The sequence below is a fragment of the Octopus bimaculoides genome, chromosome 1 (genome assembly GCF_046866305.1).
Source record: "Octopus bimaculoides isolate indiv1 chromosome 1, ASM4686630v1, whole genome shotgun sequence".
Classification (NCBI taxonomy): domain Eukaryota; kingdom Metazoa; phylum Mollusca; class Cephalopoda; order Octopoda; family Octopodidae; genus Octopus; species Octopus bimaculoides.
The window spans coordinates 95,841,592-95,861,591 of record NC_142928.1 but is presented as its reverse complement, the minus strand read 5'-3'; the positions used below and the strand labels follow the sequence as shown (position 1 = coordinate 95,861,591).

Sequence of the window (20,000 nt, the reverse complement as noted above, 5' to 3'; positions counted from 1 at the left end):
CAACAGACGAGGACAGGTGGTGTAAATAACAAAAGTATATATTAGTATGACGCTCGGGAATACGGAAAGTCTTTGACGTTTCGAGCTACGCTCTTCAACAGAAAGAATACGGAGACAAGGAGAAAAACACGGAGAAAAAAAATTGAATAGTGTTCAGTCAACGGTCAATCATAATAATGGGAATGTTTATGCAATGGATGCATTTCCTATTTTATATTACGCAAACCCGAAACGTACGTATTAAATGATTTCAAAATACCTCTATCTGATTTGTCTTCATTATTACAACTAATGAGACTCGATGTTGCGCAGACTAGCCGGTTTTGCCTCCACTTATGCGAATACTCTAACAAGTATTTGGAATAGTCTATTATATATATATATATATATATATATATATATATATATATGTATGTATATATATATATATATATATATATATATATATATATATATATATATATATATATATATATGTATATATATATATACATGCATACATACATACATACATACGAACATACAATACACAGGTGCGCGCACACGCACATGCGCATTCACATGCATACAAACATTTATATTTCGCCTTTATCAGCATAAAGAATTCAATTGATAGTGACACATAAATACCCTACACCACTCGATTATATGGGGAAATAATGAAACAAAGGAAAGGCTTCCAACATTACGTAGAAAATATTAGATAAGACTAGGATAACGAGCTCACAGAATTGTTAGCACGCCGAGCAAAACGCTTAGCAGCATTTCGTTTGTCTTTACGTTCTGAATTCAAATTCTGCCGATAAAATAAGTACCAGGGTCGATAAAATAAGTACCAATTGAGTGCTGGGGGCGATGTATTCGACTCCGAACTTGCTGGCCTTGTGCCAAAATTTGAAACCAATATTAGGTAATGTATTTAGCAATGGATCGAGGCGTGATCTCTCTCGTTGAGAAAAACTTTACATCATTCACCATCTCCTCGAATTCTAAATAAAAAGGAACGAATTCCGACTAATGACATATTCCTACATTATTTCTCAGGTATCTCAAAACGCAGTGATAGTCATTTCCACTATTAACAATGATTTTTCCCTCAAGAAAAAGATAGGCTTATTGCCAGGATATTAATTATGCAAATTACCTTGGTCATACATATGTTCTACTCTTTTTGTATATATGCCTGGCTCCTTGACAACTAGGGATAAATTTGGACAGTTATCGTCTGGGTGATACCTGTTAAGACAGGAACACGTGTCCACGACTGTCCTCATATCTCCAGGCAATAAACCTGTTCTTTTCCTTAATGTCATGTCAACTTTGGAGAATTATTGATCCATGAGATCATCTCCCCTCCGTATACGGAACTGGTCTTAATTGTCGTTTAGTAATTATGATACATTCACTAGAGGTGGAACTACTGTTGAATGATATTTGACATACCTACATTTGTCTTATGTTTTTCAAATACATGCCACCGGCCACTCTGAGTTTATTTTCCTTGGCTCATTTTGTGTGTGTGTGTGTGTGTGTGTGTGTGCGCGCGAGTGAAAATGATGAGTATTGCACACATTACAAGTTTTACTTAGTGATAACTGACATAAATCAACGCGTATTTCTTATACAACTTTGCCAACATTTTTAGTTGCAGGAATCCGCTGTGTTCAGTGCAGTTCTCTGAAGAATACTCTCTGTGTATCGGGTAAAGTTCCACCTAGTCAATGTACATCGATAGACTCTGGTGCAAACTTCTGCGTCAGGTACATCGGGAAGTTAGAAACAGGTAAGGTCATATTCTTTTCTATCGTTGTTTACAAAAGTTTGACTAATTAACTAATAGGCATCTATAACATTCCTTGCAGTACATTCTTTCATGTATAAATTTCTGAAACGTATCTCATTGAAAACAGATATATTATGTTGGATGCAGTGGGTTAAATGACAGAAATCCTACTGGGATGACACAAATAAATGACAGAAATCCTCGCTGGGAGTCATTTGTCTGCTGCTAGGAAATTGCCTTTGCTCTTCATGGAATGTCATGCGTTTTTAGAAGGTCATTTTTGTTTGTCCGGTATAATTTGTTCCATATCTTGAATTGGGTATTAAATGTTGTTTTAATTAATCAATTATATTTCCATTTAATGAATCTTAATTTCGTACGTATTATTCCTACTATTAATCGCAGAAAATGAATATTTCACTTATTTCTCTTGTTAATATCAACAACAATCCCTTATTACTTTCATCTTCACCATCAGCTTCTATTATGAGATTACTGCAAAGCTAACAGCAAATAGTTATGAAATCAAAAAATTATGAGATATTTTTTTTTTAAATCACGATTGTCGGGATGGCTGAGTGGTCTAAGGTGCCAGACCCTTAAAAAGAGAGACACCACTTGATTACATCAACATTACATTTCACCCTAAAAATTTAATCATAAAGATTTCAGTGCATTTTTCTCGTGTGTGTGTGTGTGTGTGTGTGTGTGTGTGTGTGTGTGTGTGTGTGTGTGTGTGTGTGTGCGTGTGCTCATGCGTGTGTGCTTCTGTCTGTCTGTCTGTCTGTCTGTATGTATGCATGTATGTATGTGGGCATATAATTATGAATATATGTATACCTACAGAGTGTTCAAGCTGGTCGCTAAAAAAGCGACAAGACTTTTTAACTTGAGAGAGTTCCTGGTGTTTGTGAAAATATGGTTTAAGTTGATGTGTTGGTTGAGCTGTGGATGCAGACACCCAAGCGTGTGGATCAATTCATCTAAAGAATCTCAAATTGAGAATCTTTGAAGTGTCTTGCAGATATTCACTGTGCCGCTAATAAATTGGATTTGGAGAAGTTGCGTTAATTTCTTTTGCTCTTTCGTCGAAGAAACTAGTATTTCTAAGATTTTGTGTAAATTTGTGGGTACATAGCCTAATGCAGTGGAGGCGCAATGGCCCAGTGGTTAGGGCAGCGGACTCGCGGTCATAGGATCGCGGTTTCGATTCCCAGACCGGGCGTTGTGAGTGTTTATTGAGCGAAAACACCTAAAGCTCCACGAGGCTCCGGCAGCGGATGGCGGCGAACTCTGCTGTACTCTTTCACCACAACTTTCTCTCACTCTTACATCCTGTTTCTGTTGTGCCTGTAATTCAAAGGGTCAGCCTTGTCACACTGTGTCACGCTGAATATCCCCGAGAACTACGTTAAGGGTACACGTGTCTGTGGAGTGCTCAGCCACTTGCACGTTAATTTCACGAGCAGGCTGTTCCGTTGATCGGATCAACTGGAACCCTCGAAGTCTTAAGCGACGGAGTGCCGGCAACATAGCCTAATGCACCTGTGATGATTGGTACAAATGAGAACTTTTAGTCAGGCTAAAAGAGCTGTAAGTTTCGCGTTAATTCATCATAAATGTCCCCTTTTTTCCTGGACTTTTGATGGTACATTCACATACCCTGGGTAGCTAACTTCTACAACAGTGCATGAGTTTAGTTGCCTGTCCCGCAGATCAATATCAAGTCTGTTATGTTTTCACCGAATTTCTGTTTTTATAGGAATGTCCTACAATTATTCCTTATTTTTAAAGGTGTGAATACATGATTCTAACATGCCTTTGATATATATGTCAGGACAATCCTTCCAGTGGATTTGTATGTATGTATGTATGTATGTATGAAGCAGGTTAAGGAGGGGATCGACACTTTTGAGAGAGCACGTATCCAGCATGAAGAACTTAAGCGAGCTGCGCGAAAGCGCACAGCTCGTATAGTGAATGGGGAAAGCTTGGTCTGCAATGTTTGCAGTCGTGTATGCTTATCAAGAGCAGGGCTCATTAGCCACCAACGGAGCCGCAAATGCAAAATATAAGTTAGTCCTAGAGCGCACAATGTTCCTGAAGGTTGGCAATGGTCTTCCTCGGTCACGAGTGGACGGCCATCATCATCATCAATTATGTATGTATGTATGTATGTATGTATGTATGTATGTATGTATGCATACTTATAGCCACAGGCGTGGCTGTGTGGTCAAGAAACTTGCTTGGTCTTGAGTTCAGTTCCACTGCACATCACTCTGGGAAAGTGTTTCTACTATTTGCCTCGGGGCGACTAGGGCTCTGTTAGTGGACTTGGTTGGCGGAAACTCAAAGAAACCCATCGTGTATATATATGTGTGCATCTATTTGTGTGTATTTTTGTGTTAGTGTTTGTCTCCACCACAGCTTGACGAAACGGTTTTTGTTGGCTCGAGGTTATAGTAGAAGACACTTGCCCAAGGTGCCACGCAAAGGGACTGAACCCGGAACCATGTGGCTGGGAAGCAAGCTTCTTACCACACAGTCACGCCTGCGCCTGTAAGATACATATATGCGCGCATGTGTGTGTATTCATATATGAATACACATACATGCACACAGAAAGACACACAGACACAGACAAACACACACACACACACACACACACACACACACATACACACACACACACATACACACACACACGCACACGCACACACACACACACACACACACACACACACACACACACACACACACACACACACACACACACACTTATGTATAAAGCTGGCAGAGGAGAAAAAGTGGTACCTTTTAACATTTTCGTGAATTCTGATATTGGTTGATGGAAGGGAGGAAGTCATCTCCAGTCATACACCTGGCCTGAATGTTTGCAACACAATGAACTCTGTTGAATACTCCTAAGAGCCAGATGGCGATGTTAAGCCGCGCGTTAATGAGATAAGAGATGGTGCGTAGTTACGAAATCTATGTGTCTACTGTATGTATGTAAAAAGTCGTTTATTGATGTGTAAATTTATTAAATACATCAATGACGTTTTCTTGAAAAAAAAACATGAAAAAATATTTTTATATATGTATTATATATGTATTTTTTAAATGTACTAGAATAGGTGATGTTTAGAGTAAGTTACTCGAATATTATCATGATTTTTTAAGACGACGTTTTATTTTAAAATATGTTATTTCAAGATGCCGCTTGTGATGTATCTATATGGAATTTTAATTCTGTTTGTCTTTCAATGATTTAGTATAAAATTTTCATACGAGATTTTAAAGACTATATAAACAACCTAGCAGCAATAGCGAATGGTAATATATATATATATTGAACATCTATGGTGCATTTTAGAAAAAGAAGTAAGGAGTCAGTATCCTCCACCATCATCACTACAAGAACTGAAGACTGTCTTAGCTGAAGAATGGACAAAAATTCCTTTGCAAGCAATTCAAACTTTGTACAAGTTTGTACCTCGTAGAATTCAAGCTGTAATTACTGGCAAAGGCGGTCCCACCACATATTAAAATGAATTTGTTTGAAATTTTGAGGTGTTTCCATTATTTTGTCCAACCCCTGTATATATACGACGGGCTTCTTTCAGTTTCCGTCTACCAAATCCATTCACAAAGCTTTTGTCAGGCCGAGGCTTTAGTAGAAGACACTTACTCAATGTGACACCCAGTGGGACTGAACCCGGAACAATGTGGTTGGTAAGCAAGTTCCTTGCCACACAGCCATATATATATTCTGTAAATAATAATTATAAGCCTTAAGCTCTTATAAGCTTTCACCGTATATTCGCTATAGAAAATAGTCTCATATTCTATAGCAAATACACGGTGAACGCTTACAGCCTTAAAGCTTATAATTATTATTTACAGAATTTTCAGGTGTCACCGTTTCTTAACTTAGCGCTGAACATATATCATCATCATTATCATCATCGTCATTTAACGTCCGCTTTCCATGCTGGCATGGATTGGACGTTTTGACTGAGGGCTGGCAAGCCAGGAAGCTGCACAACGATCCAATCTGAACTGGCAAAGTTTCTACAGCTGGATGTCCTTCCTAGTACCAACCACTCCGAGAGTATAGTGTATGCTTTTTACATGCCACCGGCACGACGGCCAGTCAGGCGTTAATGGCATCGACCACGTTTGAATGATGCATTTTATGTGCCACCGGCACGGGGGCCAGTCAGGCGGCACTGACAACGATCACGCTCGAATGATGCTTTTTACGTGCCACAGGCACAAGACCAGTCAGGCGGCACTGGCATCGACAACGCTCGAATGGTGCATTTTACGTCCCACTGGCACGGGTGCCAAATAGGCGGTATTGTCATCGGCCACGACAATGACTTCACTTGAGTCAACAGGTCTTCGCAAGCGCAGTTTATTGCCCAATGATTGAAGGGTACTCTTAAATGGGCCGGTTATGCTGCACTGGCGCAGGCCACGGTTATGGTCTCACTTGGTTTGCCGGGTCTTCTCATGCACAGCATATCTCCAAAGGTCTCGGTCACTTGTCATCACCTCCGTGAGGCCCAACATTCGAAAGTCGTGCTTCACCACCTCATCCCCGGTCTTCCTGGGTCTACCCCTTTCACAGGTTCCCTCTATTACTAGGGTGTGACACTTTTTCACACAGCTGTCCTCATCCATACTAGCGCAGTCGTCTCACTTGCACACCACATCTGATGCTTCTTATGTCCAACTTTCTCACAGGGCGCTTCATTTCTTGCAAGCTTATGCATTTCCTCAGCATGTTTCACTGCCATGTAGCATGGTTGTTCTCACACATGCGTCATACAGCCTACCTTTTACTCTGAGCGAGAAGCACTTTGTCACTAGCAGAAGTAGGAACTCTCTGAACTTTGTCCAGGCTATTCTTATTCTAGCAGCTACACTCTCAGAGCATCCACCCCCGCTACTAACTTGGTCACCATGGTAACGGAAGCTATCAACTACTTCTAGTTTTTCCCCTTGGCGTGTGACGGAACCTGTTTTCTGCACATTTTCAGTGTTTATTGCTTCTGAGCATTTGCCACACACAAAAACTATCTTCCCAGTTAGCCTTCTTTTGATATTGCTGCACCTCTTATGTGTCCATAGCTTACACCGGGTACATCTTATGGAGTTTCTACCTAGGCCTTTTCTACAACTCGAGCAGGGCCATCTACCTGAAGGGATTTGTGATTTGTCTGCCTTCCTACTTATTAAGACTTTGGTTTTTGCTAGATTGACTCTAAGCCCCTTCGGTTCCATAGCTGAAACTTCTCCTCTAGTTTTGATAGTGACTCAGCTACTAGAGCAAGGTCATCAGCATAGAGGAGCTCTCAGGGGCATCTGTCTTGAATTCCTCTGTTATTGCCTGGAGGACTATGATGAATAAGAAGGGGCTGAGGACTGATTCTTGGTGGACCCCTACCCTACTCGGAATTCTTCACTTTACTCGTTGCCAACCCTCACCTTACTGATAGCATCCCTGTACATGGCTTGCACAGCTATCACAACCACTCATCTATCTCCAGTTTCCGCATTGACCACCAGATAAGGGATCGGGGGGACCCTATCAAAGGCTTTCTCCACGTCAGCGAAGGCCAGGTACCGAAGTTTATCTTTCGCTGGGTATTTCTCCTGCAGCTGTCTTACCAGAAATATAGCATCAGTGGTGCTCTTCCCTGGTACAAAACCAAACTGCAACTCGTCTAAACTGACTCTCTCCCTAATTAGTTGGGCTATGACCCTCTCCGTGACTTTCATTACCTGATCCAACAACTTGATACCTCTGTAATTATCTAATGCATCACCTTTACCTTTGTAGCAGTTGACTGTAGTGCTGCTACACCAGTCAATGGGCATGATTCTTTCATGTATCATCTGATTGGCTATACGGGTGACTAGACTATAGTCGACACTGCCAGATATTTTGAGCATCTCTGCGGTGATTCCTGATGGGTCGGGGGCTTTCCTTGTCTTCATACCCTTAATTGCTTTATCTACCAAGGTACTGTTAATTCGGATAGCTGGTCCCTGTGTTGGGTCGACATTCGGCAGACTCTCTTTCTCCCATTCATTCTCTTCATTTAGCAACCTTTCATAGAGGCGTCTCCAAGTATCTCTCTTTGCAGCCTCATTAAATGCAAGTGAGCCATCATCCATGCGGTCACATTGCTCTCCTATGACATCACGATTCTCTCTCACACACTGTCTTGCAATACGAAAGACTTCAAGTGTTTGGTCCTCACGACGCAGAACATTAGCAAATTTTTTCTTATCTGCTTCCCCTCTGGCAATCTGATACAATTCCCTGCTACCACCGTTCTTCCAGTCTTTCTATGCCTGTTTCTTTTCTCTAATGGCCCTGTCAATTACATTGTTCCACTACCACGTTACTTTGGGTCGAGAGGGGACTTTGCACCATCCACAGATCTGGTCAGTAGCCCTCAACAGGTTGTCCTGTAGGAACCTCCAGTTGTCTTTCACACCATGTGATGCTATATCCCCCTCTATTTCGTCAAAAGCTTCGAGTAATACCTCTCTAAATCTCTGTCCATTCGCAGGATCTTTAAGCTTCCAGACACTTCTTCTCCATGCTGGTCGTCTTCTGGGCATCCATTTAGTCCTGATCCTCAAGTCACTAACGACTAATCTATGTTGTGGGGTGCATTCTTCACCTGGGAAGGTTTTGGCATTTATAAGTAGCCATCTTTCCCGTTTCCTGGTGAAGATGTAATCAATTTGACTAATGTGTCCACCAGATCGGTAGGTGAATAGGTGATTGGCAAGTTTCTTGAAATTAGTATTACAAACCATAAGAACTCCAGCAGCCTGGTCCCCTCCTCAATGGGGGAACCAAAACCATAGCCCCCATGTACGCCATGGAAGCCCTCTGCATGTTGTGCAACATGCCCATTGAAGTCGCCAGCCACAGAGAGAAGGTCCCTGTCATTTATCGACGAGATAGTCTGTAAGAGGATGTCATAAAATCGATCTTTCTGTTCATCAGGTAGCCCTGGCTGAGGGGCATAAGCCTAGATAATGGTTGCCAACCCATGTTGCAGTACTAATCTAATCTTAAGCATGCTGTCACAGACTCTAACTACCTCGATTACCTTATCATCCCATTTTTCCGCAAGAAGTATACCCATGCCACCCCCCCCCCCCCCGATCCCGTCAGTGTTCCCTGCCCAGAAAATCTTATACCTATGTTCTTTGCCTGTGAGAAACCTAACAGAACTTCTTCTCCACCTTACTTCTTCGATGCAGCACAAATCTACACGTCTCCGTTCAAGCATCTCAACAATCTCACCAGACCTACCTTTCAGTGTGCCCACATTGAGTGTGCCAACTCTGAGGATGTGGGAGGTGTGGGCCTGCGAGGCCCTGGGACGGGGTACAACAGTGTCATGTACCTGAAAAGAAAGCTCGCATTTGGCAGAACTTATAAACATATAATAGCCTTCAACCTTCATGCACTACACCATCGTTTTATGCGTTACATAATCACTAGAGTACATAGGAGATAAACCTTAAGTAGGGATGCGGGAACATTAAGACTTTGGAGGTATTCATGGGAGAGACATCCGATAGAGGTCAGTGGATAGAGACTTCCGGTACAGGTTGTAGGGGTGGGAAGGGCGGGCGCATCGCGAAACAGCAAAAAGCTCAAGCTGCCGGTGTGAGAAAATATGATAAGATTAGATAACTATGACAAAATTAGATAAATGAATGAATAAATGACAATAATATGCTCATTTATTATTGTCATTTATTCATTCATTTATCTAAATTTGTCATAGTTTGGCTGACCGAAAACTGTTGGTTATAGCTCCAGTTAAGAATTCAAATACCCAATTCTATCTCATTATTATCATTAATATTTTCTCACACCGGCAGCTTGAGCTTTTTGCTGTTTCCTGGTGTGCCTGCCCTTTCCACCCCACAACCTGTACCGGAAGTCTCTGTCCACTGACCTCTATCGGATGTCTCTCCCATGAATACCTCCAATGGTTTAATGTTCCCCCATCTCTACTTAAGGTTTATCTCCTATGTAATGTAGTGATTATGTAACGCATAAAACGATGGTGTGGTGTATGCAGGTTAATGGCTATTATATGTTTATGAGTTCTGGAAAATGCAAGCTTTCTTTTCAGGTACATGACACTGCTGCCCCCATCCCAGGGTCTCACGGGTTCACACCTCCCACACCCTCAGGGTTGGCACACTCAATGTGGGCACACTGAAAGGTAGGTCTGGTGAGATTGTTGAGATGCTTGAACGGAGACGTGTAGATTTGTGCTGCACCCAAGAAGTAAGGTGGAGAGGAAGTTCTGTTAGGTTCCTCACAGGCAAAGAACATGGGTCGATTTCTTCGATTAAAACCTTTTAAGGCGGTGCTCCAACATGGCCGCAGTCAAATGACTGAAACAAGTAAAAGAATAAAAAAATATAATAGTAGTAGTAGTAATAGTAGTAGTAGTAGTAGTAGTAACAAACAAAAGAAATAATATAGTACTCAATACTATAAAGCAAAGTGTTAATTTAATTTGGTCGGCTGAAATCAGCACTGATAATTACTGATAACAATTTATTTGCATGAAAATCACATTATTCTTTCAATATGGTGGATTTTCATGTATGTATGTGTTTCTGTATGAGCATGTATGTGTGAGAAATAGTTGAACGGATGGCATTACATTTTGGGGTGATCCAAAACGATTTTGAAAAATTCCCTTAGAAAATTGTTTTGTTATTATTGTTGTGACTGTTTTTTATTTTATTTTATTTTATTTTATTTTGTGTGTAGTAGCTACTGCTAGTTAGTTCTAGAAGTACTTTTGCTGATATAGTTTCAGAATAGAGTTTCTAACCGTACTGATATAGCTATAAGTACAGCTAGAACTATTAGAGCTAGTTATAGGAATAGTGTTAAGCAGAAAACATGTTCTCAGTGGTAATTAAGATAATGAACTGATAGAATCGGTAGACTCTCGGACAAAATATTATGTTTTATTCTTCCCTTTACATTCTCACTTCAAATCCCATCGCAGTCAATTTTGTCTTTCATCACCGTAGAGTCGATAAAATAAAGTACCGGTACAGTACTGGTTGTTGATATAATTGAACGAAGCTTTTTTTCATATTTCTGGCCTTTTGCCTACATAACAAATCTCTATTTAATTTTTCTTCTTAGTGCTAATGTCCTCGGGAAATTCTCGAGGGCAGCAATCTCTTATACTTCTCTCCCTAAAAAAACAAAACAAAAAAAAACAGGGTTCAAGCAACCAGACCTGCTCATAAAAAATCAGTAGTCAAACTATTCTCATATTTCCTAAACGTCATGATTCAAAGCAATTGATAAATATCGATGTTTTTCTAGTTACTCATCTCAATAATAATAATAATAATAATAATAATAATAATAATAATAATAATAATCAACGTTTTTTGTTTGACATTTACTGCCTGTTATTATATAGTGCACTCTCGCATTTGTCCTCTTCTCGTTTGTCTTACTTCAGGGTGGATTCGGCATTCAATAAGTATTTGTAAATAACAAAAATTTCTTTTCTTTATTCATTGAATTTCAAAAGTAATATTTTCTTCTTTTACATGCGAGTTCAATGTCACGTGTTATTGAGTTGAACTTTTCTTTGTCCATAACTACAAGTTATTTACTTGGTAACTATTCTTCTTCGTCTTTCCTCACAGGATCGGCTACCACCAAATGTTACGTCAATAACTATAAGTGCCTTTTCTTTCTCTCTCTCTCTCTCTCTCTCTCTCTCTCTCTCTCTCTCTCTCTTTCTCTCTCTCTCTCTCTCTCCATCTCTTTCTTTCTTTCTTTCTTTCTTTCTTTCTTTCTTTCTTTCTTTCTTTCTTTCTTTCAAGTAAATTAGATTACAACAAATCACAATTTCAGTTATTTTACTAAGTTCTAAATTCGATGATTTTATAACGGAATTTTAATTACTGTAGAGTTTCCCCTTCTGTGTATGTTTATGTGTGCGTGTGCATACCTGTTTGTGCGTCCGTACACGTGTCTACGAAATGAACAAAGATTACACGTTTTAACTACGCTTTTGTTTGTCCTGGAGTCCGTACATGTGAACTTGTTTGAAAGTAATAATGGGCAAACTGTGGGCCTTTCTGAATGACCCTCTAAACGATAAGTTACCTTGAATCTTTTTAGTAGTGTGGCCCGTCCGATGATTAGCCATGTCTCATGCAGTCCGCTTCTCGAAGGAGGTTTCTTATGCATGAAACAAGTTAATCTTAGCAGCATAGCTCATCGGTAGTCATCTGTCGTGCAATGGAGTTGGCACTCCATCGCTTACGACGTGAAATTAGAGTGCAAGTGGCTGAGCACTCCACAGCCACGTGTACCCTTAACGTAGTTCTCGGGGATATTCAGCGTGACACAGTGTGACAAGGCTGACCCTTTGAATTACAAGCACAACAGAAACAGGAAGTAAGAGTGAGAGAAAGTTGTGGTGGAAGAGTACAGCAGGGTTCGCCACCATCCCCTGCCGGAGCCTCGTGGAGCTTTAGATGTTTTCGCTCAATAAACACTCACAACGTCAGGTCTGGGAATCGAAACCGCGATCCTATGACCGCAAGTCCGCTACCCTAACCACTGGGCCATTGCGCCTCCACCATACAATGGAGTAGATCTTTGAAAATTCTGAAAAATAAATTTATGCATCCGCTTACATTCTTTGAAATAATGATTCCGTTTTCTCTGCTCAAGCCCACACTAATGCCATTAAAAGACCATTTCATTTTGCAGAGTAGGAACAAGTCCACCAAGTCGCTTCCATTAGAACTCTCTATGAGACATAAATATTGCTCATCTCATCCTTCTTAACGTAGCAATTATCCTTGTATTTAAAAGAATACGAGTAAGCCCACAGCTAACACTAAGTAATTACATAAGCAAATTTAGCCTAAATGTAAGAAATTCATTGCTTACATAGCATCATCAGAGACGTCAATTACTCTAAATGCGGGCTGTTTATTTGACATATCATCAGAAAAAAATAATAAAAATATTTACTCGTGCAATCAGAACAATGAGTTATCTGATCAATAACACGGTTGGATATGGATATGCAATATTAATAGCTGTCTGTGCACCAACGAACGTTTATACTTATTACAGTAATTTAATATATGTAATATTTGTTGTTACGGTTTTATCTATTAATGTGCCTAAGGCTCACGATGCTTTTTGGATGTATTAAAACACAAAGGCAATAAACTGAAGTAAATCGAAATTAAGTGAAATTATCTTATAAGCCTATGCGCATGTCAAATAAATATACGCGCATGCGCTAGCATTTTGGATATAAAGAATGTTATAAATGATTACAAACCATTGATCTCTTTCCGACGTTAAATCTCCTTCCTACGTTAGATCTCTTAAGGTCTTTAGTTTAGATATTGATATCTCTAATTTACAATGTCTTCATATTCTAGCACAAGAAATAACTCTAATTCAGGTTTTACGGTATTGTAAATAATTGCAGTTAAAGGAAAGTCTGAGTGACAATTAACAGACGTTATTGCTAGTTATATGGCATAAATGATTCCACAGACCTAGTAGTCTCTTTTCTTCCCTAGTGTCGATTAATAGTACCTTTTATCAAGTTGTGATCTTTCATACATTACATTGTACTTATATATAGAAAAGAGCAACTTAACTCATATGTGTCTGCCATGTTACTTCATTCCTGTATGTCCTGCATCCAACTTCCAACCAGTCAATTTACTCTTAATATCAACGGTAAAATCAACACCACTATTAAACTTTGAAGCTCGAGAAAACGAATATACTATATGGCATTCCACTATTTATGAACACACTAATAGACAACTAAAACTCATTAAAAGTCCTTCAAAGTCAAGACTTTACTTTAACCTTTATGGTAACATCACAACCCCTGCAGTGATGACTGTATCTCAAAAGCAGGATTTCTTTTTCAGAGTAACAAAATGTTTCAACATAGACATTAGTTAATTCTAAGAAAATAAACAATTAAACCTATGCTTCAAAAAAGTAGTTAATTATTCAGTTCATTATGTATCAGTATTGAGAAAATTGAAAGTAAAGTTGTGTTATTAGTTTAGATACCATTTCTTTTCTCTTATGGACAGAAATTTCCTTAGAATTAAGCATTTTGTTGAATCTTTTGGATTTAAGTGTGTGTGTGTGTGTGTGTGTGTGTGTGTGTGTGTGTGTGTGTGTGTGTGTGTGTGTCCGTCCAAATAACGTGTTTATTTTGCAGGATGGAAAGATGTGATGAGAAATATGGGTATTAATAACCCAGCTTAATCATCGAAGAAAGGAAAAACGACTTGCTAAATTATAGGCTGCCGGGTTCAATTTTGTAAACCTGCTACTTTGTTTACTTTTATTAATATGTAATGTCTTCTAACGTTAATTTATAATAATAATAATAATAATAATAATAATAATAATAATAATAATAATAATAATAATAATGATAATAATAATAATAATAATAATAATAATAATAATAATAATAATAATAATAATAATAATAACAACAATAATAACAAAATAAAAGTTCTCGTTTAAAGGCAAAAGTAAGCCAAATTTCCATTTAAAGGCAAAAGTAAGCAAATCATTCTTGTATCCATAAATCATTCGTTTGTTCAATATTTTTTTTTTTTTTTAAAGAATCATTCGAACTCACATAACCTTTTTGTAATTGTCTGTCCTGTTATGTCGAATTCTATGTACGATCTTATGATTATAATAAAGAATTTATCATCTTGTCATAAGGGTTTCTATTAAAATGTGTGCAATGGTTGTTTTATTCACTATTCTTATAATGTAAAATGACGTAATATGGATGACTTCTTTTGCATCTTATTGATATGTTTCTAACTACGCAGGACATGACAAATAACTCATAGCGTAAGATTTGTTTTTCTCCAATTGGTTGATCAAGATCTTCCTTATTGTTGGAGATAATGGAGACATTGATCCTGGACTTCTACTATACACCTCTCCTATTCTATTATTAATTTTCTCTTGTCGGCTACATGTGGGCACTGACAATGTTGCCGTTAGGTTTGTTCATCTGAGTAGTCTGTGTCCAGTGAGTAGTTTGTTTTTTTCACCTACTTTTCAATTTTTCGTGTAAGTTTTCTTTTGCATCTTACCTTTTTTTCTTTTCTTGCCCTTCATATTACTGAGTACCTTTGATCATTCACTTCTATTTTGAAACTCTGCAGAGTTTACTATCTTTGGGATATTTTTCCCTGCTTATATATTACTTGCAGCAAACTTTCTTCGTTTTCTTTTATGTATACTTCCAATCTAATTATTTTTGCTTTGTATTTGAATTCCATCTGTCTCAGTTCTTTGCTTCCGAACTGATTTTCTTGTAAAGCTAGTGAATATCTGCTTATGAATGATGTGTTCTGTATATAGTAAAGAAACTCCTAGCGTTGGTATCCAATATTAGTACCTCTCACATACACAAACACACGATGCTAAAGTTATAAAACAGTAGATAAACTGCGGTAAAATTAACTCGTAATTTGTTCTTTGCGTACAGGCCTTTGAATTCGCTTGCGTCACATTTCTGAGAATAACGTATTTTAATCCTCCACTCAAATGGCCGTTTCGTTTTGGTCATAATTATGCGTTGTGGAGTGAAAACAGTTTTATTTAATTCCAGAATATGAAAGCTTTGCAAGTCAGAGGTATCTAAGCCAACTAATCAAATTATCAGAATTAATTTTATTAACTTTATAATTGTCGAATTTATAGCAACTAATTTTCTAAGAAAAACAATATACCATGAGTCACAGTTGTCCTAAATGTTAATTACACTGGAAAAAAAGAAGAGAAAACAAAGCTAATTTTATCTCCATATTGAACATCCTGGAAATAATTGTTCTTTATGATTAATTTGGTTTTATTACAAACACTAGTTATTGTTTATATTTCTTTTTCAATTCCGTAAAAAAAAAACACATTAGAAATAATTTTAATGACTCTCATTTGCATATTTTCGATTTGAAAAATATTTTACAAATCACAAATATTTATTTTTAAGATTCATTGTAGATTTATGAATATCAATTTTTGACATGCTTCTTATTAATGGGGGGGGGGGGGATGAAAATTTATTAATAAGCAAAGTTATAAAAATATTGCTGTTAAATGGACGGAAAAGTGGTAGAAGTGACAAACGTAAAACTAAATGCCTCGCAGTGGATAATCGATAAAGTAACGGACACGCTGGATTTAGTTGTATACACCAACGTTCTGAGTTCAAGTCTTGCCGATGTTGACTTTGTCCCTTTGGAGTCAATAAGAGAACCACCACTTAAATTATTGTTCGGTATTATTTAAAAGTGCTTTTGACTTCTCATATAAAATACATTTATCTTTCGCTAGTTTCTGTCAGTAGACTGCGGCCATGCAACACCTTAAAGAATTTTAACCGAACTAATCGACCCCGTTACTATATTTTTTCTTCTAAGCCCCCTACTTATTCTATCGGTCTTATTTGACGAACCGATACCTTACGGAGATAGAAACACACCGGCACTGGTTGTCAAACTGTGATAAGACACACACACACACACACACACACACACACACACACACACACACACACACACACACACACACACACACACACACACACATACATACACATTTCCCACGCGTACGAGAAAACCTACTTTTTGCCGTCGAGGGCTTATACATCCCATTATTAGATTATTTTCTTTAGTCAATGCACGATGATTGATAATAAACTTTAAGCTCATAAAATACTAATATATATATATATATATATATATATATATATAAACAAATAGTAAATGAGTATATGCATATATACGTACAGGTATGTGCATACCGACATCCACCTGTATGTATAGGTGCATATCTGGGTACAGGACATTGCAAACAAAACGTAGACGAGAAAACACACAAGCCACATAGAGAACATTCTTCTTCATCAGCTACCCCCGTTTTAACACCGGCGTTTCGAAGAGCTGGGCAGGACGCATCGCTAAAACGGCTCTTCCCATGGACCGCAAATTAAAGTTGTATATACAAATTGAACCTTGCCATGGAGGAATGTAGTGGCGGACAAAAAACAAGACAGGAAAACAAACAGAAAAGGCTATACGGCCAGACGGGAAAAATTATGTGTATGAACGCTTTGAGGCACGAACTTGAAAGTGGGGACGAAGTAAGTTCACGTGTTTGCTCGGCGATATCCAAGGAAGATATATATATATATATATATATATGTGTGTGTGTGTGTGTGTGTGTGTGTGTGTGTGTGTGTGTGTGTGTGTGTGTGTGTGTGTGTGTGTGTGTACGTGTGCATGCGTGTGTGCGTGTGACACATAATAATTATGTTGAGTATAGAGACTTATTTTACAATTTTCTTTTAAATCTTTCTGTTAAAAATTGTAATGTGTTTATCGCATGTAACGTGTTGCATATCGCATTTGCATTAAACATTGGTGGTTGTGATGTGTGCTAAAAATGACAGCTAAATAAAATTTATTTACTCGAAAGAAAATTACCAGAGACATAACGTGTGCTGTTTACAAATATTGACAACACGTGCTATTTTCAGGATATTGACCACAAAATGACAGCTTCCAAATCCTGTTTCCTGACTGGGTAGAAATGATCAAACTTTAAACCTCTTTTACTCTTTTACTCTTTTACTTGTTTCAGTCATTTGACTGTGGCCATGCTGGAGCACCGCCTTTAGTCGAGCAAATCGACCTCAGGACTTATTCTTTGAAAGCCTAGTACTTATTCTATCGGTCACTTTTGCCGAACCGCTAAGTTACGGGGACGTAAACACACCAGCATCGGTTGTCAAGCGATGTTGGGGGGACAAACACAGACACACAAACATATACACACACATACATATAATATATATATATATATATATATATATATATATATATATATATATATATATATATATATATATATATATATATATATATATATGTATATATATACATATATACGACGAGCTTCTTTCAGTTTCCGTCTACCAAATCCACTCACAAGGTTTTGGTCGGCCCGAGGCTATAGTAGAAGGCAATTGCCCAAGGTGCCACGCAGTGGGACTGAACTCGGAACCATGTGGTTGGTAAGCAAGCTACTTACCTATAACTTTTTAAAAACATTTCTCTGGAAAAAATGAAATAACTCCCCAATTCAGTTTGGGCGAATGTATTATTGTACCGAATTTTAAAATCTTCGGTAAGCTTTAATTTTTGGAGCCGCTAGCAGCCAAACAGAAGAGATCCGAGAAACGTTCAAATCGGAGCTAGGAATTAATGATGAGCTTTTAACATTGTTTCTTATCCCAAAATAAATGAGTTTCTAAGTAAAGCTACAGAGACCAGTCCTAGGGATTTCCGAAGCGCATTAAGAAAAAGAAAAACAAACAAAAAAAAAACCTCACGCCGAAGAATATTTTCTCTTGATTAAGAACATCAATTTGAGAAGTTAATTACATATAAACTGCCATATATTGTTTATCTACGATTGTTCTACCCTAGTTAGGTTTTAAGTGGCATTGAGCCAATCAGAACGACTTAACTGCTATCAGCCTGTCTCCTTGTGCTTCACTTGGCGTGTTAAAAGTCCCCTGGGTGTAATATGAGAAGATATCAGAAAAGAGAAAAACAATGTAAAACATTCTGAATAGCGCAGCTCTGGTTTAGCCGTTCATATATCAACAACAACAACAAAACTCACTTGAATCAATCATTCAGCTTACAGACTATATGAATTAAACCCAAGTGAGCATCTGTCATAAAATGCATCGCTACATACGCTTTCACATAAAAAAAAGACAAGCATACGTCATTCATACACATAAGTGAGCACAATTCTATACATATTTTTCCTTATTTCTCTTTTCAGAATTTTCACACTTTGTTTTTTCGTTGTTGTTATGATGTTTGATGTAAAGGTGTTCCAACAAAAGAAAAATGAGAGAAAAGGAAAGAACGCGATTCTGAAGGAAAGAAAGAAATGTTTCTGTGAATCTCGTTTCAAAAGTGATCTTTTTTTCTTTCTTTCTACTTGCCTATCTCTTCTAAAAATAGTTTTTCAACAGTTACTTGCATTCAAAAGAAATTCTCCGAGGCAATTTAACAGACTTAACATTCGGCATTATTTTGGAGAAGAAACAGGACAACAGCACCAGATGCCTTCGCTCAGAGTTCCTTCCTCGCTATATCAACATCATCACCTTCACATACACATCTTCGCATTTATCATCATCATCATCATCATCATCATTATCATCAACATTTTAAACTGTTATATATGCGGAGCAGTGAGGAAAAATTCTATTGTCTCGCCAGAATGATCAAAGCTTCCTTTAGTATGCCGAGTGAAATGTAATATCCTTATTCAGGCGTTCTTATTGGGTAGTTTTACTTGGAAAAGCTAAAAAGCAGGTCTTCAGTGAAGAAATCATCCCCTCATACAAGTGTTTCAGCCCTTAACTCCTTACATTCTAGTGGTGTGGTGGCCGCATCCAGGTCATAACTCTTGGATACCCTTCTACTGTCACATTCTGCACTATTGTCTGCATTGCAACCCTCCTGGTTGGTCAAGATGCGCCAAAGTCAAGGTACCTTTAGTAATGTAACCAGCTCAGTCTGAAACGCCAGTTGACTGTACAGTAAATTTATGCTTTGTGAAATTCCTTTCCATTTATCCTTGACCAGATCCACTTGTAAGTCTTCTAAGCTATTTCTGCCATTACCTTAAGAGCTCCGGTTCTTTTTCTCCGAGAAATTGAGAACCCTTTCATGACATCATAGGCAGATTTATCCACAAATCCTCCCGCTCCCATCTCGATGGCGAGGACTTTAGTTTGGAAGCCAGATTATCTCAATCTGGTGGCCAAAGTTCTATTTTTAAACAGTCTTGTAGATATAGGCTCCATCCATTCTGTTTTTATGCGACACAGTGAGTTCAATCAAAATCACTTGTCTTGAAGAAAATGAGTAAAATACAACATCCCGTTTCATACTACTTTTATTGATAAGTTTCTTTCTCCATTGTGACTGTCCCAGAATTTAACTGCTCGAATAGTTTCATAGCAAACCAGAAGGTGTCTCTGAAGAAGTGATTCTA

General features: G+C 38.1%; 1 protein-coding gene across 3 annotated transcripts in view; it reads left to right on the top strand.

The window, feature by feature from the left end:
- Positions 1 to 20,000, top strand: part of LOC106876016 (UPAR/Ly6 domain-containing protein bou) — a 69,577-nt gene that overhangs the window by 43,239 nt on the left and 6,338 nt on the right. For all 3 annotated transcript variants that reach the window (XM_014924386.3, XM_089354320.1, XM_089354307.1), the window contains exon 3: positions 1,646 to 1,783. In XM_014924386.3, coding sequence (XP_014779872.1) covers positions 1,646 to 1,783 — 138 coding nt within the window. The remainder of the gene's footprint in view (positions 1 to 1,645; positions 1,784 to 20,000) is intronic.